At 32.2% G+C, this 26,388-nt stretch overlaps 3 protein-coding genes across 4 annotated transcripts; 2 read left to right on the forward strand and 1 right to left on the reverse strand.

Annotated features, from left to right (window-relative positions):
• Positions 1–2,970: 2,970 nt before the first annotated feature.
• Positions 2,971–5,184, forward strand: LOC112417569 (sugar transport protein 14). The gene is made up of 4 exons (XM_024773897.2): positions 2,971–3,118; positions 3,307–3,629; positions 3,728–4,357; positions 4,496–5,184. The coding sequence occupies exons 1-4, from the start codon at positions 2,977–2,979 to the stop codon at positions 4,937–4,939; spliced, it is 1,539 nt and encodes a 512-aa protein (XP_024629665.1). The 5' UTR covers positions 2,971–2,976; the 3' UTR covers positions 4,940–5,184.
• A 434-nt stretch (positions 5,185–5,618) lies between these two features.
• On the forward strand, positions 5,619–14,102 carry LOC11416732 (tRNA-specific adenosine deaminase TAD3). Of its 2 annotated transcripts, XM_003630712.3 has the most exons (11): positions 5,619–6,459; positions 7,497–8,003; positions 8,908–9,023; positions 9,129–9,180; positions 9,259–9,332; positions 9,781–9,902; positions 11,187–11,269; positions 12,174–12,270; positions 12,493–12,921; positions 13,224–13,381; positions 13,653–14,102. In XM_003630712.3, the coding sequence occupies exons 3-11, from the start codon at positions 8,954–8,956 to the stop codon at positions 13,828–13,830; spliced, it is 1,263 nt and encodes a 420-aa protein (XP_003630760.2). In that variant the 5' UTR covers positions 5,619–6,459; positions 7,497–8,003; positions 8,908–8,953; the 3' UTR covers positions 13,831–14,102. The 2 variants fall into 2 exon arrangements, with proteins under 2 accessions (XP_003630760.2, XP_039684634.1); XM_039828700.1 differs by lacking the exon at positions 7,497–8,003.
• Positions 14,103–15,133: 1,031 nt separating this feature from the next.
• On the reverse strand, positions 15,134–18,611 carry LOC11408105 (auxin-responsive protein IAA27). Its single transcript, XM_003630713.4, has 5 exons — positions 17,970–18,611; positions 16,677–16,900; positions 15,894–16,038; positions 15,629–15,690; positions 15,134–15,525 (listed from the first exon to the last, which is right to left on the reverse strand). Exons 1-5 carry the CDS (start codon positions 18,380–18,382, stop codon positions 15,488–15,490), a joined length of 882 nt encoding a protein of 293 aa, XP_003630761.1. The 5' UTR covers positions 18,383–18,611; the 3' UTR covers positions 15,134–15,487.
• Between the last annotated feature and the right edge of the window lie 7,777 nt (positions 18,612–26,388).

Genomic DNA, 26,388 nt, shown 5'->3' on the forward strand with positions numbered 1-26,388 from the left:
AACAAACCGCCGAAACTACAAAAGGAGTCAAACAAATCGGCACCTATTTTTTTGGACACTTTCAAAAAACCAAAGCAACAATTTGAAGTTATTGCGGAAGATGAGGAAAATTCTATGTCACTTGATCTTCTCCAATCACTTGGTCTTTAATGAGTGATTTTTTTTTCGGTGTTAGTCCTTTTTTTTTTTAGAAATTACACCGACGTATATTTTGGGGTCGAAATTGTAACGCCAATTTTCTGTGGCCAATATATAATTAACATTATGTAATTTATATTGATATATATGATAATATGACTTTTATGTGGTGAAACTAATGCAATATTTATTTATTCGTTATTAATGTTTACGCACTTGATTTATTCGTTATTACATTTCATTTAATTTTGTTCTAATCTATGATTCTTTTCTTAAAGCTTTTGTCAAGTGAGACATGTTCGAGGTTGCAAAAATTGAAGGCCGTGTTAGGTACTCCGCTTTTAAAAAGACGGTTAAGGTTATGATAACGCTGACGAACTTTCTTGATGATTTGAAGGCACAACTTAACACTTATTTTGAGCATCTTGGTGAAAATCAATATACACGTTACTTGTTTGGTCAAATGCCATGCATAGACCTAGGAGAAGATAGAGACGAATACGCATGGAAAACGGCAAGCTATATGCATTGGTTTATTCGCGACGATAGTGACGTCAGATTTATGTTTCGGAATATGGTGGAAGATAATATATTATATATGTATGTTCGTTCCATATGCAATTGCGTTGAATGTAAGTAGGAATTTAATTTAATGATGTGTAATGAGTTGTTTAATTATGGACACTTAATTAAGGACACTTTGTAACGTTTTGATGAATTTCAAACGTTTGTGTAACTTGAACCAAATTTCGGTTTCATTTAATTATGGACAATTGTAAAAGATATTGTATTTTTCTTGTTTATGACCGAGTTTCAATGTTGTATGATTTATATTGCCTTTGGAAATGCTCTGGTTTAATTACAGGTAAAAACTGGCCGAAAAATGGCTTGGAAATGCTTTAGAATTATGTAGAACCCACTGTCTGCATAATTGTTTTCCTCGGCAGTTAATTGCAGCCGGCTTTTGAATTCCTCGGCAGGGCAAAAACGTAAATTACTCGTGTGCCTCAGCCTTATGCAACGTGTCAACAACAATTCTCCTCTTCTTTCATACAAACAACTCTTTTCACTTCAACAATAAATAGGGTCGAGTTTTTAGTTCTTGTCAAAAATTTGAATGTTTTTTAAAAAAATTCATCAATTTCCCTCTTTAAATATTTTTCGTCATTTTTTTTAGTCCCTGCTTTTAAGTAAATTTATGTCTTTTTTGAAATTTTGAATTATTTTTTGTAACCATATTTAGTACATTATAATCTATCTTACCAAAGTTTAATTTCTTTTAACAAGGGATTAATTAAATATGAACTTTTAAGTTTAAGGTTTAAATCTATCATTCGAAATTTATATTTAATTCATATTTTTTTTTTTAAATTCTACATTTTGATGTGAGAGACTATTATAATATTCTTATCATCTCTCTAACATTTAATTAAAAATATATGAAAGACACACAAGTTTAGTTAAAAGTAGGAATCAAAAGTAGTAGGGAAAAATATTGAGAGACTAAAACTTGATGAATAGCCTTAGACGGATTAAAAAGTGAAATTTGAACATTTTACAAGAACCAATAACTTATTTAACCCAATGAAATTTAAACAAAATAAAAAAACATAGTTGAGTATTGTTGAGTTTTGACTCAAAATTCAATGTTTGTTTTTCAATAAAATCGTGACACATGGTTTGAAGATCATGACACGATTTTATTTCTCAAGTTTGGAGCAAGCCATTGAAAATACCGTGAAATGGAAGCATGAAATTGTGGCACGATTTAAGGATAATGTTCATATTGTAATGTGTACGAACGTGAAGCCGTGGCACATTCAATGCAAGTTGTGGCATGATTGGATTGGATTTTAAACATTATTTAAGCACTGATTTTAAACATTATTTAAGTACTCTTTAACTCATTCGATGCGAAGCTGGGGATGAAAAAAATTGTGTCATTTTCTATTTGGTTCTTCGACATGATTTGTTACATGTTAAAAGGCACTTTAGCATTTTCAAATTGGAAATTTTTTTATTTTTATTTTGAAAAAACACATTGGAGATGTTAATTAACACTTAAATGTCCCTTTTTATTCAAACGTTAAAGTGTCATATTTGAAAAGGTGTAAAATACTTTTTTTAAAGAAGGTAAATGCATATTTGAAATTAGCAAAAAAAAAAAAAGTACATAGTTAAAATCTATATTGAGAAAATTCTCTCTCTCAAAAAAATATATATATATTAAGAAAATTATGTGCATTGTATCGTTGGTTGTTATGATAAAGTGTGTATGTGCATTTCAATGATTGAAGAAACTTCCTTAGAAAAAATGATCCAAGAAACTTTGTTAATGGTTATTATTATTCAATGAAAACAATGTCATCGCCAATCACCCTTGGTCTTCTCTGTTACCTATCAAATAGGGATAAGGCTTGAAATCAACGCACATATATCCTAAAATAATATCGAACAGTCACCCGTCTTCTCTTTTACCTATCAAATAGTGATAAAGCTCACAATCAACGCAGTTATATCCTAAAATAATATCAAACAATTACCCTTGATCTTCTCTTTACCTATCAAATAGGGATAAGGCTCAAAATCAACGCACTTGTATCGTAAAATAATATCAAAATTTGTTTTCTTATCATATCTCTTCAATTCTATTTTGAGAGTGTTTTTGGTTAAAATAGGAATGTAAATTCTTCTATATAAACCCTCACAAAGGGATGTTCATCTCAACACTTATATCCTTTTTGTCTCTCATTTTTCATATGATAAAAACAATAAGGGAGACAAAAGGAGAATATCTATAAAAATAAATAAATAAATAAATAAATAAAACATAAAAATATGGCAGGTGGAGGATTTGGTGATGGTGGAAATCTCAAAAGGGCTCATCTTTATGAATACAAGATTACAGGGTACTTCATCTTTTCTTGCATTGTTGGTGCTCTTGGTGGCTCTCTCTTTGGATATGATCTTGGTGTTTCAGGTGAGAGTGAATGTTTTATCAATTGTCAATTCTCACATTGTCATATAAATATTACCTAATAAATTACCAAACATAGCATACCAATGTTCGGTGTAAGAAACTCGGACACCTTAAACAAATATGGATTTTCTCGTCCCAATTAAATTTGAGTGAAGACCTAAATTAGTCCCAAATGTGTATCCTTGCAGGTGGAGTTACTTCTATGGATGATTTCTTAAAAGAATTCTTCCCAAATGTGTATGAGAGGAAACATGCACACTTGGCAGAAACAGATTATTGTAAATATGATGATCAAATGTTGACACTTTTCACCTCATCTCTATACTTTGCTGCCTTGATTTCCACATTTTTTGCGTCCTCCATAACAAAAAACAAAGGTAGGAGAGCCAGTATTGTTGTTGGTTCCATTAGCTTCTTCATTGGAGCTGTCCTAAATGCTGCTTCTCTCAACATTTATATGTTGATCATTGGTCGTATCCTCCTTGGTGTTGGCATTGGATTTGGTAACCAGGTAACTTGAATGCTTCAAAATGATAAATAATGTGTTTATGTCAACACACACACACACACATGTGTGTTATGAACTAACTTCTTGTTGTTATTGTTTAGGCTGTTCCCTTATATCTGTCAGAAATGTCTCCTGCAAAAGTGAGAGGAGCAGTGAACCAACTCTTTCAATTAACAACTTGTTTGGGAATTTTGGTAGCTAACTTGGTAAATTATGCAACCGAGAGAATTCATCCATGGGGATGGAGATTATCTCTTGGTTTAGCAGTAGTTCCAGCAATTGTTATGTTTATTGGTGGTTTGTTGTGTCCTGAGACACCAAACAGTCTTGTGGAACAAGGCAAAATGGAAGAGGCAAGAAAGGTTTTGGAGAGAGTTAGAGGTACGCCCAATGTTGATGCTGAATTTGAAGATCTTGTTGAAGCAAGCAGAGAAGCACAAGCCATCAAGAATCCATTTCAGAACCTTCTTTTAAGAAAGAATAGACCACAATTTGTAATTGGTGCATTGGCTATTCCTGCATTCCAACAACTGACTGGAAACAACTCCATCCTCTTCTATGCACCTGTCCTTTTCCAAACTCTTGGATTTGGATCTGCTGCATCTCTTTATTCTTCTGTCATCACTAGTATTGCACTTGTTCTTGCCACTTTGATCTCAATGTTTTATGTTGACAAGTTTGGTAGGAGAGCTTTCTTTTTGGAAGCTGGTGCTGAAATGTTCTTGTGCATGGTAAGTACTCTTACAACTTGCAACTTATAAATAACTTTAACTATATTTTTTCCTTTGTTTAAAGAGATAACTTACATTTAAGAACTTAACTAATCAGTGTGTTCAATTGCTAATATATGAGACCATTTTGATTTGCAGGTAGCTGCAGCAATTGTTTTGGCTCTAGGGTTTGGCGATGGCAAACAATTATCATTTGGTGTTAGTGTCTTTTTGGTTATTGTGATTTTCCTATTTGTGTTAGGATTTGGAAGATCATGGGGACCCTTAGGATGGTTGGTTCCAAGTGAGCTTTTTCCATTAGAGATAAGGTCAGCTGCACAAAGTGTTGTGGTCTGTGTTAACATGATCTTCACTGCCATTGTTGCACAATTCTTCCTTGTATCACTCTGCCACCTTAAATATGGAATCTTCTTACTTTTTGCTGGCTTGATTCTCGTCATGAGTCTTTTTATATTCTTTCTATTGCCGGAAACAAAGCAAGTTCCTATTGAAGAGATTTATCTTCTCTTCGAGAACCATTGGTTTTGGAAGAGATATGTAACAGATGGAAATCAAGAGAGATCATCAAGTGAACATGCATAAGATGTCAAGAAATTCAACAACAACAACAGCAATTTGTTGGATTTATTATTTATCTACATAAAGATATTCAACAACAAAATTTGTTGGATGTAATATATTGTTGGCATCTTAAGTTGGAAGAGTGCTAAGAAGAATTAAAAGTGTCAGTTGTAGGCTTCTTTTTCCTTTCTCCATAGTATGTATATTGGTTTAGGGAGGGAAGCTAGGGCTGAAAACTATGGCTAGTTAGTTGAGGACTAAGTAGTTGACCCCTTGCACCTTGACATAAAGATGTCATATTTTTATGTTTTATTTATTTATCTATTTATTTATATATTACGAATCTCTCTTATGTTTTATTTATTTATCTATTTATTTATTATGAATCTCACGGTTGATTTTGTTAAAGAAACTCTAATTTTTCAATTACACTTTTTACTGTAAATTAAACAGGAAAGAGTGTAATGAGACAGACAAAGTTTGCAATCACGCCACCATGTTATCACGACGTGGTCTATTTTAAATCTTAATATATAATACGAAGGTTCACAATGCATACCTAATATGAACCCTAAACCTATGTAGCGGGAAAAATGCTCTTTAAATTTGAATTTGAAATTCAAATCTCACAGATACCTCTTACAAAACCCCCAAGGTGCATTTATAACTGTGTCTCCCACTTTAATTTCTTTTTCATTTTCCAAAAAGTTACTTTATGTGTGTCATCTATATTTTTTTTCAACTTCAATCCACCATCTTTTTTTCAACTTCTATCCACCATTTTTTCTCATTGTTCCATCTCCCTCTCTCACACTTCTCTTTTCACTATCACCATTCATTATCCACACCATCACTGCAGTAACCAAACAATAAGTTATCATGCCCTATATGTAAGTTTGATGCAAGACTAAGATACTAGAAGACATTTAAATTGAAAGATAGGTGTTTTTGCAGTGGTTAGGATGGTTTATGTGTCTTGGAATTGGATCAAGCTGCTTAAGTGTTATGCGATACGATAGGTGAAATATTTATCTGCAATCGTGGTGTAGTAGAATCAGCATACATTAGGACTTTAGCTGGTATCTTGAGATTTTTATGGTTTGATTATTGAAGTATACGGTCTGATGTTAATTGCCTTGAAGAATTCCTAGCTATTGTGGAATTGAAAGCATAAAGTGATGGTCCTTATTAAGTGATTGAGGTTGGTGGTCTGCTATGGAATGCTTCAGCATACTAGAAATTGGTTTTCAAATTACTCATTTAGTGACATTTTGGGATTGACTTAGTACACTTGGATACAAGGATTTAGTACACTTGGATACAAGGATTCTGTTTAAATTCCGATACAAGGATTCCGTTTAAATTCCAACGTCGGCAGTTTCCTCTATCAGTCTGTTTTTCTATGACAATCAACAAGAGTCAAGGACAATCACTCAAAAAAGTTGGTGTGTACGTACCTCAACCCGTATTCTCTCACGGTCAAGTTTATGTTGCAATATCCAGAGTTACATCAAGGAGTGGTCTGAAGATTTTGATGACTGGTGAGAATGGTGTTATTATTTTTCGTAATGTACCAAAATGAATAGTTCCGTTTTTTTTTTATTGTGTATTTTTATTTTAGATTAATGGTGTTTTACCCCCTGTAATATAGGTCATTTTTTATTTTCTCCCCTGTAAAATATTTTTTTTGATTTACCCCTCTGTAAAATATATAATTTTTGGAATACCCCCCTAATAGTTCATAAAAAAACGACTTTATTTTATTTTTTTTAGAATTTTTTCGTTTTTTTTATGACCTATTAGGAGGGGTATTCCAAAAAATATATATTTTACATGGGGGTAAATCAAAAAAAATATTTTACATGGGGGAAAATAAAAAATGACCTATATTACAGGGGGTAAAGCACCATTAACCCTTTTATTTTTAACATTGTATTTGCACCCAAAGAATTTTTTATTTTTTTTTGAAGAAGCTAAACACCCACAAATTATTAATTGCAACATAATAGCATGTTTTGTTTGCAATCGCCGCACGGGTGCAAGGTCTAGTGATGCAAAGTATAATATGATTACATGGAATGATCAAAACGCCTAAAATTGCAAGAAAATACCCTAAAACCTTTTTCCGAATTCATTTTTGTAATTTAATTGATAACATGTATATAATTAAAATCCATTTGAATGACTCTAAACCATCAAATTGAATGTAATGTAATTTAAAACACACCACATCACCATTCTTTACTTCAAGAATCTGAGTGAGCGTGGGAGAAAAGACAAAATTGCAATTAACTTTTTTTATTTTTATATCATATCTAATTTTTTGACAATTATTTACATTTATATCATTTTGTAAATACATATTTATTTACTTTTATCTTCTTTTTTTTTTTTTTTTACAATTATTTACTTTTATCGTTTAGAATTTACTTTTATTTTCTTTCGTATCAAACTATTAAATAATCATCTCATTTTTTATTCTTTTTCTCTCCTTTAAACTTGTTTTTTTTAAAGACTAAAATGTATCTTTACTTATATTCTTTTTTTGCAATTTATTATGGTTTCAACTACTGTGCAGCGATATGAATAGATCCATCCAAATCCTTGACCGACTAAAGTTACTGTGAAATCGCTGTGGCACTTTGCGGCAGAATCGCTTTCCTTTTCTCTGTGAGATAACCATGAAGAAGAGAAGATATTTAGAATCGACCGTTTGATATTGCTGCTATTAAACCGAACTGACACCGATTCAGTTTTTGATGTTTTAATCGTTCTTGCATGCTGCTGAAAAACGATTGTTTGCAATTGCTCTGTACGATTGGGAATTTGAGAAAACGATCGCAAGTGATACAAAAACGATTTGAGAAACTGTGATAGCTCTGCAAGGGTTTTTACGATTGCTGCTGCCAAGTTTTTCTAAATCGCTCGACTAGGTCAGAACTCTTTCACTCTCTCGCCTCGACAGACAGAAGAGAACTTCTCTTCTTCAGTTCTCACTCTCGCCTCTGGCCCGTACTGTTCAATCTCTCTTTCTATTTGGCTGCTAAACGACTCAACTCTCTGTTCTCACTCTCACTCACTTTAAGTAAGCTAATTGTTTTAGAGTTTTAGAATTGGGAATTGTTAATTGGAAAATTGGATGCGTAAATTATAGGAATAAAACATTATATTGTGAATTGTTTTTTGCTTCTTTTGGGTGACATAATGATGTTGTTTAGAATTGATTGTTTTATGCGTGATATACATGTTATGGAATTGTTCTAGCAATGTGGGACTAGTCGTTTACAAGAAATGCAATTTGCTTGTTTTTGCTATTTCCTTCACGTTTATTCTTTCTTTCTTTCAGGCTTCTATGTTTTTCAAGTGTAATCCATAAAAAAAGAACTTTAGTCTCAATCTTTTTCTTTTTTGATTAATTCATTTACAACCGTAAACATTCTATGCTAGTGTATATACATGCAACAACAAATAAATGTAAACCACGTACTGAAGGGTGAGAAATATAAAGTGTAAAGATGAACAAATATATGCATATTTTTGTAATAACATCAATAAATAATAATACAATAACGAAATTGACGAGAGTTTTTTAAGTGTGAAATTTCTAAGTCTTGAACACAATTAAGTAGCCTATTCTAAGTAATAATATATATAGATATACCCAGCTGACCCGTGAATCAAACGAGTCGAACTATACATAGCTCAAGTTCAACTCATTTGGTTCATGAACCAACTTCAACGAATTAATTATCGAATCGAATCTCGAACTATTTTCGAGTTGGTTCGGTTCATTGCTATCCCTAATTGTGGGGGGAAAAATCTATAGAAGATACGACTGTTTCGAGCTTCTTCTTGTTGGGTCGGGTATGTCATTGACCCAAATGTATGCTATTGGGGCTGGGCCTATTTTTCAGATAAACAAGGGAATTTTTTATTTTTATACTTTTTTTATAACAATTAAATTTAATGGCGTCCTCCTGCCCTAGCAGACATCAGTCCTGTCGTTGTCCTCCCTCAACTGCCGGCGATCGTAGAATGTCAAATAACGACTTAATAGTGCACATCCCAGACGAGGAGCCACACGACCTTCACAATCAACCTACTGGTCAACATTATCTTAACCTTTCACTTCAAAATTCTAAAACGTTTTTTCCATTTAGAATTTCTTGACTTGAAACTGTGGTTTTTCGTTTGTTTCTGTTTTATGCAGTTAGTGTTTTTGCTTCATCTATCGATCCAAAGCATGCCAACCAAATTGTTAGGTTAGCTTCGTTTCAAATCTTACTTTCTATGAACTCTCTGTGCTTTGTCAACTAATCTCTGTTTTAATTTCTTGTTAGGCGTTTGAATCAGATAGCGCCGCTCGAAAATCTTCGTCACGTCAAACGAATTCAGAAGAAAGTTCTAGAAGGAGGTAGTTTTCATCGCTAAACTAATTGCTATACTATAGTGACAATGTAGGGGTATATAAATAAGTCCCTGTTTGGATAACCAGCTTAATTAACAGCTTATAGCATAAATGACCTATTTATAGCTTATATCTGTCCTGGAGAACATATGGAAATAAACTGAAAACGCCAATGAAGATGTTACAAGTTCTTCCAAACAGTCTCACAGGTGCTTATGCCAGTAGATAAGCTTAGATAAGTCAATTCAATCAAACAGACCCTGAATAGCAAAGAAAGCTTGGTTTAGTTAATACAAGGGATTTTACATCCATGTAGTTGGAGTTAGATCTTATTTGCTTGTGAACATTAGTGTGAACCATGTACTGTTGTATTGCTTTGTTCTCTGATAATATGAGATTGCGATATGGTTAATAGACCAAGTCAATTGCTGGTGACATTGGGAATGTTTGACAGGACAAATACAGCTATCGGTGGTCTTGTGCCTGGCCTATGAAGGCGGCGATCAATTGTATGGTGTGCCGTCTCATCTTCAAGAGCTGATCAATTCCTATCAGTTGAGTCCTTTTATTACAAAAGTGGGTCTTCGTTTATTTTATTTTATTTTATTTTATTTTTATGTTTCACATTGGTTAATGCTAATGTTTGCTTAGATTATGGTTTGATCACTAATGCCTTTTGGTCCATGTGTACGGAGCTTGATTTCTGTTAAGTAAGGTCTTAGATTTGAGTGTTATCACTTATGACTAGAAAATAAGATAAGATAGGTGTTGAGAGAGCTTTGCTCCCTATAAGTCAGTCCACTCATCCTGACTCAGTCGGGTCAATAGAGGTCCAATGTGACTTTCAGATACCTATAGTTTCAAACGAAAAATATTTGATCATAGAAAAGCTTTTCCCCTGGCCACTACAAGACACACAGTAGTGGTCAAAATAGTGGCTGTCCAGGCTATGTAATACCTCCCCTCATAATGAGACAGAAAATTCCAAAAAGGCTCTTAGGATACAAATGTTGGGGCTTTTTGGTGTGGGTAATTTAGGTATTTACAATTATAAAATACCAAAACAGTATCAGGCCTTCTCATCTCTCACTCTATCTCACTCCTGCTGTAAATTTTTACATTCCTCATTGGTTAGTCACAACTAGTTGAGTTTTTATGTATGTAGTATGTTATTTTAAAGAGGTAAAGGGAGAAGAGTTATGGGACCAAATTGAGACATTTTATAGTTAGGGGACCAAACTGAAAACCAAAAATAAGTTAAGGGACCATATGATGTATTAAGCCTATTATATAATATAAAAATTTCAGGATAGTGGCCATCTGAAAGCTATCGATTTTTGCAATTGTGTTGAACATCAGATACATCATATGGTCCCATAACACTATAAACATCAGATACATCATATGTTTATAGTGTTATGGGACTATGGGTGGTCAATTACTTTTCATTTTCTTGTAAATAATTCTATATTTTAGTTTATGGTACTAGTACTAAAATAAGCATTGAATTTTAATCTTGAAGGTCACTTTTTTTGCTCCTCAATGTCTTCTTAACTAAATCTTCCATTTTAAAGAAAGAAACAACAAATCCTCAACATTAAAAATCAGTAGTATATACATGAGCGGAGTTTTAATTTGATTATGTGTTTATCAAATGTTAATAATGCAAAGGTTTAAGACTAAACATGATAATTAGATGGTTATCCGATACTTTATTTAGGGTCCAGATGTCAAGACAAAGTAATATTATTGATTATTGAAGAGATCAATTTAAGTTTGGTTCGGATCCTGAGGGAACTTGGTCCTTGTTGTCTTCAAATTATTTAGTTTGCATGCTAAATCAACTTCAATTGACTTTAGGTCTGCAAATATGAAGCAACATCGAAAGAAGAGTGGCAAGAGCAATGCAAGTTTTGGCCAACATCATATCATCCAAGAACTTAGTAAGCTTCAAATTCTTGTTATTTTATATATTTACTTGGAATATCATTGCGGGCTTTTATCAAAATTACAAAATGTTGGTTTCATTTAAGTATTTGAAATTTGAAGTAGCTTATATATGACATCTGTCATCAGAATATCAGATGAAGAAAGGAATACATATTAAAGCATGTACTGTTAAATGAAATTCCAAGTCCAATAATTACATCCTTCATTTTGATTAAGTGTGATTTGGATGATGGCGAGAGATTAATATAAAAGATTATATACATGAGATGAGAGTTACAAGTTATCCATTGTGCCTAGTTGGCTTGGTAGCGGGTAATATATACATTAGCGAGGCTTCGTAGATGAAAGTGCGACCACTGACCACCGTTGTGTCTACAATATCGAATGTGTAATTATTGTACTCTGTCTTCTGTTTCAAAAAAATTGTATTCTGTCTTTTAGTGAATAAACCCAGGATTTTTTACATTTTTATGATGTTTCCTGTGATTATAGCATCTAATGCATTAGATTTGCAATTACTTTTAGAAGAGATGTATTCTATGTAACAATCTAAGTGCTGTATGTTCTATGGGTAGAAACTGAGGAAGTTCAAATGGGAAAGGATCAAAGGGTATTTGTCAAAAATTTGGACTGTGCAAGTATTGGACATGTGGTAGATTGAGGACCGTCTGGTGCAACAAGATCTTTTAGTCTCTCATGCTTGTTTGACACTCGGGAAAAATTATGCTCGTTGTGAAATCTTTACAATAAATAACCAATGCTGAATTATTTTTGGGAGGGAGATTCTACATCTTTTTTGCTGTCAATAAGCTTACTTGATTAAATTGCCAAAAAATTTCGTATGATAATAGTTGACTTTGCTTATGATGTTGGCTTGGCATTTTAATAAAATTACAGCAGCATTGAGGGCATTACTGGATTTAGCAAGGAGGACTCACAATCAGTTTTGAAGTTTATGCAATCTGCAGTAGAGTTGGCAACATCTGATGGCTTGGTAAGTGTACAAATCTGACCTTTTGATACAATTTTGTGACAAGAAAAAATGCGTTGACTTGACAGGCTGAACTTTTGTTGCTTTATTTCTTCTAATTATACCACAGCTTGAGCTATGTTTTATTTGGTCCCCTCTATCACTTGCTGAATTAATAAAGGCTAGAATTTCATACTATTAAACTTCACATTCAACTGCCGCTTACTTAAAATTTGATCAATCTAGGTAGTCAATGCTGCAGTGATAGTGGATCCTTCAGCAAAGCAAATAGTTTCAACTGCGCGTGATCTGGTTTTTGCTTGGAACCCTTGCAAAGACGACAGCTGCTATAGAAAACCAGATTTATTTAGTGCTCAATCTATTTCCAATAGCTTGGATCCCGAGAAACCCTTGCATTTAAGTTCCTGCAATCATCTCAAACAATCATATAGAAGTGTTGCTTGTCTATATCCTTGGCAATGGGCTGAGCAGCAATCACATTCACAGAGTTCATATTATTGCCATCCTTTGCGGCATGCTGCCATTGTAGCTATAGAATCATCTGCTGCCAGGGATAGGCATCTTTTTCCCAACAATGAGGGCAGTAGAGAAAAATATTTGGAATTGGATCACGAAAGCCCTTCTACAAGCTCTCCTTTGAAGAGGCAAAAAACTGTAAGTGCAACTGTAAGTTTACCTACATCTGATTTATTATGCCTATTTAAGGAATTTGGCCTGTAGAGATGACAACCGGTGATGGGCATGATGGGTTATTGCAAAAGTACCCGTAATGGAACGCTGACATTTCTTCCTGCTTAAAATCTAAGGTCTAATAAAGCATCTCACACCAAATTTAACATTGGCAATACGGAAATTTAGATACAAATGCAATGGCATTTACCTTGATTATAATTGTTCATTTTCAATTGAATATATTATGTAAAAAGCATTATTTTTATATTGGTATGACGTTTCAGGTTAAGGATGATAAATTGAATGGTCATAGTCAAACTTCCAATCACATTGAGGACGGTGATAAATTAAATATTCATAGTCAAACTTCCGATCTGCTGTCTGCACGACCTTACTTATGCACTGGTTATGACATATATCTTGCTTGGGAACCTTGCACAATGTAAGATTGTAGACGAGATTCTTCAATAACTTTGAAGCACTTCATTGTCTGTTGAATTTATTTGATGTCTGAACTAGTCTTGCTACTCGTCTATAAAGGGAATGTCATGAAAAGAAGTTAGCTGTCAGTAGCATTTTGATTCTCTTTTTCTTCTTGAATGCCTTGTACCTCATGAAATGGAGATATTCTCTCCAAATTTCACTTTCTGATGGTTAATGTTTCCTCATAAGTCACTGTTTTCTGATATATTTGCTTTTCTCTATGATTTCAGGTGTGCCATGGCCCTTGTCCATCAGAGAATTAGGCGGATATTTTATGCTTTTCCAAACCCTAAAACAGGTGCCCTTGGTAGTGTTCACAGATTACAGGGAGAAAAGAGCTTAAACCATCATTATGCTGTTTTCAGAGTTCTGATACCTGAAGAAGCCCTCCATAAATGTCATACGTGAGTTGCAGAAGCTGAAGAAACTGATATTTAACTATTTATTTTGTAGCAGATATAACCTTTTCAAATTCTAGGGCGGATTCTCATTTGTATATCGGTTTTGAGACCATTTTTTGTCGCTGTCAAGGAAAACAGGGTCACATTGACACTTCTACTGTTGTACACCAATATGTATTCGAAATTTAATTATGTCTGACTAATAGCCATTCTAATGTGAGAAGTAATGTAATTGCATGACACTAAATTTACTTATATGCTGTTCTCTTTCCCACCAAAGTATGCTTTTTACTGGTTTCCACCATTGAAAGGTTTTAATTGAGTTTGCTATTAAAGTTGATTTACAAAGTTTTAATTTAGAGCCGTCCAATATTTTGATCCAATGACTCTTGAGTTGTTGATGGAATCTGAGCCGCCGTAAATGTGTGGAATCTTTTCATAATGCTAAAAGTCTGAATTCTTCACACTCACCATTTTAGTCACACATGACAGCTAGTCTACATCAACTACTTATATAGTGATGGACCATGGACGGTCTCATAACTCATCTAGCTCAACGTATGATGAATGGCAACATTACTCGTCCCGTCCCATGAATACTCCTAAGCTATTGTTCTTTTTTTTTTTTTACCGGATTCAGAAGCTATTGTTACATTGATAAAGGGATAAAAACTAAAAAATTACATATTTTTGAAATAGTCTCATTTTTTAAAATCTATATTTTTAGTTCAAATGTATTCTGGTTCCACCTTTTTTTTTGTCTAAAAAAATGGTGGTTTTCCAGAAGCGATGATTTACAGTCCCAAATTTGATTATGAATAGAAAATACCTGAGGCTAAACATATCCACTTTTGGAACAAAAAATCTCCACTTGTGGAACCAAAATCAACATTTTTAAGGTAAAAAATTTGGACTAGGACAAAAAATTTAACAAATGTGAAATTTGAGGGAAGCAAAAAATCAATTTTAAAGAGGACTATTTTTGTGAATGTGATAAAAAAGATCAAAAGTGTAATTACATATTACTCTTAAATCTTAATATACCTGAGATTTTTTCTTTTTATACATTGTTGTACAAAGGGTCACCTTTTAAAATTCAAAAGTTAACATGTTCCTCCTTTTGGTAGTTCCATTTTAACCGAATGTTTAAAAATAAAACTATAAAAACAACTTCGGATGTACTGAAACAAATGATCACACGTCAAAGAGAAAAAAAAACGTTTTAACTAGAAAATTCCTTAACCGGACAATAAGAAACAAAATGGCACAAATAACAAAAAAACAAAGCATGAAGTTCTTTGTTTCTAACATTTCTATGACAAACAAAAAGCTCACTTACATTAACTTGAAGAGATAGGGTGACAAGTTAAGAGAAATACAAAATTTATATACTAATGGCAGCCTTAATAACGATTATGATTAAAGTGAACAACCTAAGAAGCCTTGAAACGTCTACACCAAAATGACTTGTAGTCGTCTACACCATGCCTAATATATTGTCATCAATATATTTGGCCTACTATAAAGTTTAGGAGTATGAGGCTCCATTCTTGTATACATGATAGACTTAATACATACATAAGCAAGCAAGAAGGTATTTTATGCTAAGTAGATGTGATCTTCGATCTTTACGGATCAGTATACAACTGGCACATTGCATCGCACTAGTTGCGACTTTTACACTTCTCCATGGCTCGAGGTGCTGCAGGAATAAGAGTATACATGAGTCCGACAAAAAATATTAAGGTATCATACATGAACATGAAGTAATGTTGAGATTTTAATATAACAAACATTGGTCTTACCTAGCCCAATTGCTTCAGAACTCTTCATTATCCTCAACCTCTTGCAAGACTCAGTGAACATCCTAAAACAACAAAAATAACATCATTTCAGATATCAGAATTAAATCACTCTTTGTTGATTCTAACATTGTTCATAGGACAAAATAAGTCTAACTATCAATTCAGCAAACATAGCTAATCATCAATTATCATTGTTAATTAATGTAGTGAAAAATTAAGACATTAGACATTGTCTTATGAATTATATATAAGAAAATAGACGTACTCCCATGGAACATCACCAACTAGCATCCAATCACCATCCTTGTCTTCATAGGTAAGCACATATTCTGAACCATGAAGGAGATCCACCAATCTACTTTCACTTAGATTTTTTTCTCGACAAGAAACTCCATATGAGCCACATTGACCTGGATTTGTCAACAAAAACATCATCAGAATCATTTTATTTAAGCAAAAAAGGCATGCAAAGGCATGACTGTATAGGTAATCTTCATTCTCAACCATGTTGGCACTTGGCACCACAGTCAGAACCTGTGACATATAAATACATGCATATTCTATAATAGTTTTTCTATGCCATAATTTCAACCAACAATAGAGAAAATGGTTGAAAGAGAGTGTGTTGGCAACAGTTCTCTTCAATTGAAACTCTATACAACCCTAACATTGACGGATGTTCATAAATTCATGTCATCAACAATTGTACGGTCAAAGTATAGGCAAAATGTGTGTGTCTGAGCTAACTATTTGAGTTTAACATCTGTTTCATTACGTTTTCTTTTTCATATGCAATTAAATTATATAAAGAACTTTTTCTAGTAAAGAATTTATTGAGCCATTCAAAACACACCTCGTATTTACAACTAGCTTGACCTTGTGATTTTCAAATATTTTTGCTAATTTAACTAAAATGTTCTTCAAAGTACAATACATTTACAAAAATGATCACTATCACATCACCAAGACATTTGTGATCATGCCTCGGAGAAAACATCAAGACACACAGAGAATTTGAGAAGACGATAACAAGCAGATAAAAACTCACTGATTGTAAAACAACTGAACATCTTTTCGAGTGCTGAAGAAAGCTCCCTATAAGAGCTAAAACCATTCAGATCCACTTTCCTCAAGTATGGAGCACCTTCCATGCTGACTTTTACATATAGGCATTCAGACTTGGCTTCTGCATCAGCATCATTCTTTTGAGGCTGTGAAACCATTGAGTTCTTCCTGAAAGATCGGATTGGAGGCCATCCCACAACTTGCGCCCTGATTCACATAAAAACAGTATTGAGAAAAAAGAAATCAATTTTAAAGCCAGCGATCATAAATTCAAAACAAAGGAATCAAGCTAAAACAGATTTATATCATCATGTGTTGGTGAAAATCAATGAATACAGAAGCTGAGTAAAAACCTTTCAGCATCAGAAGACATGAAAAGGCTAACTGGACAAAATCAAATCCCAGGGCATACATAAGGGCACAAGAAAAAACTTTTAAGATAAAATTTTAAACTTTTAAGATATTGAATGCAACATTTCCAAGAATAAACTTCTATGTTTAGTTTCTAAACTTGAAGTTAGCATTTCCCATAAATAAATCACACACAATCAACATGCAGAAGAAAATTTAAGGAATAACCAAAGTAACTATCTATGTGAAATTTTAAAGATTAGCACAAAGAAAATCCCGAAATTTACTAGAGCACATACAACTACAGGTAACAACGCCAGCTTTTACACCAGAGGCTAACATAAGTATATAATTAGCAACAACCACCAAGGCCTATTTCGATTGGCTTATTTGAGCTTATCTACGAATATAATTAGCAACAACCACCAAGGCCTATTTGGATTGACTTATTTAAGCTTATCTACTTGCAAAAACACTTTTGAGACTGTTTGGGAGAGCTTATAGATACAACTTATGACATGAGCATAAGCTCTCCATAATAGCTTATGAAAAAAGCTTATAGCTTAAAAGAAACCCCTTTGAGCTTATTGTATCTTTTGTTATAGAAACAGCTATACATAAGCACTTATAAGATATAAGATAAGTTGTTTATCCAACCAGTGCCAATCAACAAGTGAGTTAGTTGACTTCTGTTCAAATATCAAACTCAAAAATTAATGTAGAAAATATTTTAGAGAGGGAGAAAAAAAAAAAACCTCTTCCTCTGAATTATCCGCATACTCAATTACTCAACGCCAAAAGAAACATCAAATTCAACATAATTTGTTCTTGTTTTCAACATTTTGTAAACTCACAGAAGAAACTATAAACACTAAAAGAAACTAGCATCACACAAACATAAATAAATAAGAAGAAGAAATCTTACTTTGAAGAAGGAGGAGAAACCTGTGGTTTGTTATCATGCAAAGGCTTTGGAGAGTGTGTAACAGTTTCTTTAACAACAACTGAAGCAGAGAAAGGGTTTTGTTGGTTATTACATTCACCAACACCTTTAGCTTTAGGAGAGAACAAGTTTCCATCTTTACACAACCCCACTTCAGATCCACCATTTCCAGACAAAACCCACTTCCCAGAACCACCATCAGTAATAGCATCAGAGAAACCCCTTTTAGCACCAGATACCAAACTCTTAAGCACACCACCATTTTCTCTCTCTGGTGACTCAGAGCCTGGTAACCCTAACCTTAGTTCAGTAGCTTTGAGGTTCAAACCAATGCTTCTCTCTTTGGTTTCCATTGAAGGAACCTCTCCATAACCTTGTTCCACTGGCACAGACATCAAAAAAAACCTTATTCTTCTTCTAAAACACACACAAACACTGTTTTTTCTTTGTTCAAAATTCACAAAACAATGTTTGAGAAAGATAGATAAGAGAATGTTCTCTGTAGCTTATATAAATAAAATGCTGTTTCTGTTATGTTAAACAAATTCTAGTATTGTAGTATAGTATTTGTGTTTGTATTCAAAGGAGGGAGAAAAAACATAAACATAGGAACATTTATTTATTCAAGTGTTAAATACGTTTTTTAGGTTGTGTTTGGTGGTTTTAATTTTTAGATTTTAATAAATTAAGGTGAATCTTTTTGTGGGCAATTAATCCGACAACGCACAGAAAGTACCGGCATACTTTTCTTATTTTATAATTCAAAAAGGAAAAGAAGTATTATGCTTCATGAATGGTGTGGTTAAATAAAGGTAGTATAATCATAATGTATTCAACTTAAAATTAAATAAACTCTAAAGTAAAAGGAAATTAAAATAGAGCTGTTAAAAAAAATTTGTACTATAGAATGTGTTGTTTGAGAAACAAAACAAAAATGCCTTGGGTAGCGTTTGGAGGAAAGGTGTTTAGACAGTGAGGGCGGAAAGCGGGAGCAAGGAATCATAAGTTGATAACAAACAAGCTATAGATATTTTCTTGGATTGATTGTCTACGTAAAAATAAAAGACTTGGTTCAACTTTTAAGTTCACACAAGTATTGGGATTGTCCAATTTTATTCCTCTATTTTTTATTAATGATTTTGGCTCTCACATTATTCGCATTTGTTATTTGGTAGTCCTTCATCTCATTATCTTCAAAATTTGAGTTAAGGGTAACATTATATTTATTTATTCATGCTTCATCCAATTCTCATGGTTAACATGTCAAAAATCAACTTGTAAAAGAGTTAAATGATATCACTTCAATGCAAATTTAGTGGAGACTATAAATCACAAAGGAGAAAAATACAAGGGGTCAAATAGGATAGAAAGATGAGAGGTTAAAATTGCACAATCGTATATTTGAGAAACTAAAATTACAATTAAGCTGATGAAAATAAAGCTAAAGATGCATTAAAGAAGGCAAGAAATTATAATATAAAAAAAAAATGAGGCATATTATTAAGCATACTAATTAAATAATGGACTTTTTTTAGGTTCTTGAATAAAAAGTATTTATTTATTAAAATCACAATGTTTTAATATGATGATTTAATATAAATACGTTTTTTTAATAATGGTATTTATGAGAATACAAAGTTTCAAATAATGAACTCAGAGATATTATGTAATTCTTTACTAGTTTAATTTTAGTGATTATATGGTGTCTTTTACTACTAAATCATTGTCTGATCGTTCAATTTTTGAGACCTTTGTATGGAGCAATGACAATCCCAACTACACGTGTTGTTGAATAGGTAAGGATTCTTGATCTTTCAATGAAGCTTTATAATATGAATGTTCTCTGGCATGTTGGGGAGACATTAGGTAATATGTTGAAGTAGACCACTTGACTTCTAGTCAATCTCGTGATCGACTGGCTCGTATTTGTGTGAAAATAGATATTGACAAGAAACTCATTCCAAAATTCACTATGAGTGATTTAAGTTTTGTTCTTAATCTTGAATATGAAGGATTACATGTTATGTGTTTTGGTTGTGGAAAAGATATGGCCACAAGGTTGGAATTTGTCCATACAACAAGCTTTTTGACACAAACAAAGAGACGAATAAGATCCCAATCTATGATCTTGCGAGGGTTTTTTTCACCTAAAGAGACGGAGTCTGCAACAAGATATGCAAGTTTGTGTACGGTTCAGGTATCGAAAGTCGAAAGTGCAACAATCGGTAAACCTGAATTCTACGGTGAATATCTCTTTGGTACATGAGAAAACTCCGCAAACAAATCAGGAAGATATTCTGTCATATTTTTGTCCCGAGATGTTGGTCTAAAGACATGATAGGCGGAAGCAAATGAGTGAGGCATCTCAACCAAAATTTTAGGAGTAAAAAAATCGTGAAGATATGAAAGGAAAAAAAATATGAGGTAAATGCAGGTAAATTTATTAATATTGATGAGGTCATTAGATAAATATTCTAGGAATGGTGATTAACGTGTTGCATTAAAATTTTGGTGAGTTTGAAGAGAATGATAGGCCGCAAGCCTTTGTACCGGGCCTTAACTCTCAAACTAGAGTTTGTAATAAATTAGAGGTAGAAATCTTATGTTGAGCTTGATTTAAGACATGTAAAAATAAAGATGATAGACATGAAGAAAAGAGTAATCTCATTGTCATTTGTCCGGTTAAAATTTTGTCTCGGTCAAAGTCATTACTATGTATCACTGAGGAACAAGTTTTGTACACACTCCTGTACAATTGCATGCTACAAATTTGACGGAGAATCAAGCCAGAAAATAAATAGAAGATCAACAAAGTAATGCATCATCTGATATGCATATTATTGGTGTTTGGAGTGATGCAATCACAAAGAATGACTATAATCAAGAATATATGAAGGACATCCTTATGTAAGGTTTTTTTTATTTTTTTTATTTTATTTTATATTTTCTTGTCTTTTGTATTCTATTGTGTTAGATTTATGTCCTTTAATCTTTTATTTTTTAATAAATAAATTCACACATTTAATTTAAAAAAATGACATTATTATATATATACTCTCATATATCTAAAGTATAACAAAGGAGACTCCTTTCCTTTTAAAAGTATTATTATTGTGCAGTGGATGCTATTTTTTGTTTGGCTTTGTTCTTGCAAAATGTAGTCTTTTGATCAATGGAGTAGTGTGGTGGGAGACAAAACGCCGTTACTTTGAGAAGTGAACGGCGTCTTTGTTTTCTGTGGTTACTACCAATAATCGTTATCAAATACAACATGCTTAAATCGATATCCAGCCACATAGAAAGATGATCAAGAGGGTTAGTTTATTTGGTTGATTTAATTATGACATTAAATTATGAGAAATGATATTTGAACATCCACTTTGTTATAATTTTTGTGACAATTTTATCTCTCATAATCACATTATTTTTGTTACAATTTAATTATTACTTTATCTCTCTAATGCATTGATTTTTGTGCAAATACTTTATTTTTCCTTTGTAAATTATGATTGTCTCTAAAGTTGTCAACCAAATAGTTGTTCAAATAACATTCATCTCAAATTATAGAGGGTTTTGTTTTGAGAAATGATATTTGAACAACCATTTTTTACAACTTTTGTTACAACTTTCTCTCTCATACTCACATTATTTTTTTACTTTCTCTTTCTATTACTTTGGTTTTTGTGCCACTATCTCATTTTCTTTGTAAAATTTTGGTTGTCACAAAAGCTGTCACATGTATGGATGTTCAATTAACACATCTCTTTTGTTTTTTACAAAATCATATAGTTGAAGGTTTGATTTGATGTGATGTTGCCTTGATCCTAGAATAGAAATAGTATTTTCTGTTGGGTCATAAGTGAGTTCGGGGGATCGCCACATCGAGGTTAGAGCAACCGCACTAGTAAAAGAAACGCCACATTCTTATCCAAAACTTTAAGGCAATGAATTTATGGGTCCTCCTCTTATTTATAAGGTGTTCAACCTTTACTTTTCTATCCGATATGAGATATATAACTCACACTAATACAATACATTTTATTTATCAAGATAATAGAAAGTGTATCATCTTATTAAAAAAGAAAGTGTATCATCTTATTATATTTACAAACGATAATCACGAGTTAATCAAATTTTTTAGTTTATATAGCTTTTCTTAGGGATAGTTTATATAGCTTCTAAATTGGATTTAATAATTTGTACACGCCTATAGTTTAAAACTTTTTATTTTTTGACAAAAACCTATAGTTTAAAACTTTTTTACTCATTAATCTATAAAAATGACACGACGACGATACATGCATAAAAAAATTATAGTCAATACTCAATAGAAATTTATCTCTTTTAAATAAATTATGATATATATAGTTTTTTGAGTGGAAATTTTGATATATATAATCAAAATAATATATATTTATTTGTGGAGTTTACTAATTTATATCCATTCTTAAGTTTGTAACTTAGCGAGCTCCTATATGATTTACTACTTGCATCCATTAATTAGCAAACCCCCAGTCCTTTCACGTTTGCTAAACAAAATTTGGAAACCATATCAAATTGACAATTTAATGGGTTGATTAACGGGTCTATGTTCAACTCTTTGAGCGCATCAATTGAGGTTTCATTCCGACTCGAGTTTTTATTTTTTTGTTACAAGGCAGGAAAAAAAAAGAACAGAAGCAAGAAAGAAAAAACGAAGGAACTACTCTCTAGAATAGAGAGTTCCAACCGCGTCCATTCTAAGGAAGTTCAAGAGATCAACTAGAGGAGAAATATGGTAGAGCAACTCAACATTCGAACTTGCTTTAAGTTTGGGTATAAAATCCGCGTAATGATTACCCTCTCTAAAAATGTGGCAAATTGTTGCTACATGGAATAATTTTTTATCCTACGTTTGAAAATACACTTATAATGTGTAAAATTCGAGAAAATGATCATGTTGGGATCATTTATAGCTTAGGTCATTTTTCTAAATGTGTCTGAACGTCGTTGTTTCTTATTTGATTATCTTGTGTTTGGATGATTTTGAAGAAAATCAATTCTTGCATCTATTAATAGAAAATCAATTTATATTATTATTCAATCAAAGATTAGATGAACAATATAGTAACACCATCCAAGAGTAGTAGGAAAATGATGATCCACAAAACAAAACAATGAACAATATAATTCTAAGAAGGGACCGACATCACTCCATTATGAAAATTCTTACTCCGAATTGATGGCCTATAAGAAAAGAAGCACTGCCAGCAGAATTGTTAATTGCTAAGTGCTTTAGCTTCTTTAGATTTTCCCCTCTCCTCAAACAAATCATGATTACACATTCGATAATGTATGTTTTGTAACAATAGGCTTTTAATGGTTGTAAATTTGTTAGGCCAAGCTCAACTATATCCTAATCTTTCCATTCCTATGTTTGATGGTTGTGGGGTCCAATTTGCCATGCACTTTGCCTACCATCATGCCACCATGCTATAACAAGATAATAAGATAAGTCTCAGCTTTCAAAAACGCACTTATTAGGATCTTAACCTTTTTTCATCAACAATATATACTCAAAGCATCTCATCCAATTTTGGCATCAAATTATGTACCATAACTAGTAATAATCCTTATCAATCATCATTGTAGCTTTATTTTACGGTGCCAATGGTGAAATCTCTCATGCAAGTGCAACCAGCACGGTATTAGATGTGCTTAATTTCATGCATGTTATTGTCATCTATTCTATTTATCTATGAATTTCATGCATATATACTCTATTTAATTCATGCATTTTAATTCTTTAATATGCTAAGACTCTTCTTTAATACTTTTCTTTGATTTAATATAACAAAAAATCTAATTAACCCTCTTATATATATAAAAAATAAAATAACCCAAACACATTCAATCTTTTTTGAGACAAGAGGAAATGATGAAGCAAAGTAATAATCATTATTTTGACTGTGTTGATCATCCTTTTACCTATCACATGCAATGCAGCTGGATCATACTCTACAGTGTTCCAGGTTTTGTTTTGTTAGTAAAAAGCCAAAAACATACCAAAAAGAACAGCACAAAATAAAAAGTGAAAAGAAGAATTACAGCTTTCACACAGTCACAGGTACTTCAATAAAGCCCAACACTAACGTGTGAAATGGTTGTCTTAATCGGACCAAAGACTTTTGTTGTAAAAGGTAGAAGACAGCATGAATCTTCAAAAACAATTCTCTTGACCCCATCATGGATTTGATTATACATCAAGTGGAATACCAACGTACCTTTTCCAATTTTACAGTCTTAAATAGGGGTGAAAATTTTCGATTTAATTAGGTTTTATTTGAAGAAAAACATTCGAACCAATAAAAAATAGTTGGTTTGGTTTGATTTGATTTTTACAAATTTTTTTCCTGAAATTCAAACTAAATCAACAAAGAACAATTTGGTTTGGTGTAGTTCAATTGGATTGAAATTTTTAAAAATTTAAGGGTTAATAGGTCTTTACCCCCTGTAATATATGTCATTTCTGGTTTTTTCCCTGTAAATTTTTTTTTTTATTTACCCTCCTGTAATTTTTTTTTTGTTTTGATTTACCCCCTTAATAGGCCAAACAAAAACGAAAAATTCTTGAAAAAAAAAATTTTCGTTTTTGTTTGGCCTATTAGGGGGTAAATAAAATAAAAATAAAAATATAGGGGATAAATAAAAAAAAATATTTTAAAGGAGGGAAAACCGAAAATGACCTATATTAGAGAGGGTAAAGACCTATTAACCTAATATTTAATAAACTTATCTTAAAAAATCTAAGAAAACTCTACTTTTTTTGTTTCAAGTCCTATAGATTTTTTATACCATTATAAATTATAATGCATGTACTTAAGCTCCGATGATTAAAAGTTACATGAATTCAAAATACTTTTTTTATATAACACTACTAATATGGTGTGAGATAAAATAAATAATGATATTGGTTTGGTTCAAATCTCGTATTATCGGGTTTTGAATGTCGTGGAATCGATCTCCAAACCTATAAAAGTAATTAGAGTGGTTTAGTTTTGATCTGAACATGAAAAAAAACGAATCAATTAGTTTAAATTTGATCTTCTGATTTTTCTTTTCTAAGTCATTGATTCGGTTTTTACAATCATAGTCTAAATAGACACCTATTAGTAATCGCACAATTTTCTCACTCCATATATACAATAGACTCTTTGAATTGGATAATTGGAAATTCTATCTAGGGAATTCAATTGGATCCTCCTTCATTTTTATTTATTTTTTTGTTCGGATAGAAATTTTAACCAATATGAGATTTACAATGTACAAAGTAAAGAAGAAGTTTTAAATTCTTAATTTTAGGTGGTATTTGAAATTCTCCAAATTTAGTTTAGACAAAATACTTTATAAAATATATCAATTTTAAAAATTATTTAAATTTATCATCTATCAAACAATAGAATTTACATAAAAAAATTGAATTATCATCTAAAGTTATATAAACTAAAAATATTTCATCATCCAACCACACTCTAAATCATAGAAACCAAGACTCACAGCTTAATGAAACATGGAAATTTTTTTGGGACATAGATTCACCGCGGCGATAAAGCCATATGATTACAAGTTATGATCAATCTCACTCATTAATTTTAGATTAGATAGCTTAAAAACCGTGTTCAATAAATCAATATTAAACCATCCACATGGTCGATTTTGATCGGACAATCGAGATTAATTGCTTGACACATTTCCTTGAGGGAATCTGTTTCAAAAAATTAATGTGTATTTTAAAAATTCACGTCAACATAATCAAAATATATAGATTATGTAATTTACAACCATCGGTGGGAAAAATGCAATTATAATCTAGCTTTTAAGATTAAAAGGTTGGTAAAATGAACCATCTAATTTCCACTGTCAATCAGAAATCACATCCTTACATATATTTCCACTGTTTTAGTTTGTTTTTTTCAATCAGTGGGGAGGGGTTTTGTGAATCAGAAATATTGTCAGTAACATGTTAGTATAGGCTACGGTTAAAGAATGCTAATGTTTGATATACAAAAAATGAGAAAAATCTAGTCATTGTAATTTTTGTTATGCATGTGAACGGATTACCAAAATAAAAACATTTTTATATGGATATATTAAGCATACCACTATCCAAGTCTTGTGCTCAATGGAATTCCCATTCATAATTTTACTACAGGAGAGAGTTCTTAAGGTCATTCAATCTTGTCATCTAGCACTATAATTTGTGGGATATTTCAAAAAGCCAGCACCTTGTAGTTGCAAATGAATTCCAATTTCAATCCAACAAGCTAAAGGGCCCCTCCATTGCATGCATCAAATGAATTATTGGGATTTTGATTCCTTACACTTAATGTGTGTTGCATTGCATTGCATCTATTGATTTTGG

Source organism: Medicago truncatula, chromosome 8 (genome assembly GCF_003473485.1).
Source record: "Medicago truncatula cultivar Jemalong A17 chromosome 8, MtrunA17r5.0-ANR, whole genome shotgun sequence".
Taxonomy (NCBI): Eukaryota; Viridiplantae; Streptophyta; class Magnoliopsida; order Fabales; family Fabaceae; genus Medicago; species Medicago truncatula.

Coding starts and splice junctions, on each gene's coding strand:
- LOC11416732 (XM_003630712.3), top strand. CDS start 8,954: ATGTCAAATAACGACTTAATAGTGCACATCCCAGACGAGGAGCCACAC. Junction 9,903..11,186: donor TGAGTCCTTTTATTACAAAA/GTGGGTCTTCGT, acceptor AATTGACTTTAG/GTCTGCAAATATGAAGCAAC. Junction 13,382..13,652: donor GCTTGGGAACCTTGCACAAT/GTAAGATTGTAG, acceptor CTATGATTTCAG/GTGTGCCATGGCCCTTGTCC.
- LOC112417569 (XM_024773897.2), top strand. CDS start 2,977: ATGGCAGGTGGAGGATTTGGTGATGGTGGAAATCTCAAAAGGGCTCAT. Junction 3,119..3,306: donor ATATGATCTTGGTGTTTCAG/GTGAGAGTGAAT, acceptor GTATCCTTGCAG/GTGGAGTTACTTCTATGGAT. Junction 3,630..3,727: donor GCATTGGATTTGGTAACCAG/GTAACTTGAATG, acceptor GTTATTGTTTAG/GCTGTTCCCTTATATCTGTC.
- LOC11408105 (XM_003630713.4), bottom strand. CDS start 18,382: ATGTCTGTGCCAGTGGAACAAGGTTATGGAGAGGTTCCTTCAATGGAA. Junction 16,039..16,676: donor GTTCAGTTGTTTTACAATCA/GTGAGTTTTTAT, acceptor TGACAAATCCAG/GTCAATGTGGCTCATATGGA. Junction 15,691..15,893: donor GTTGGTGATGTTCCATGGGA/GTACGTCTATTT, acceptor TTGTTGTTTTAG/GATGTTCACTGAGTCTTGCA.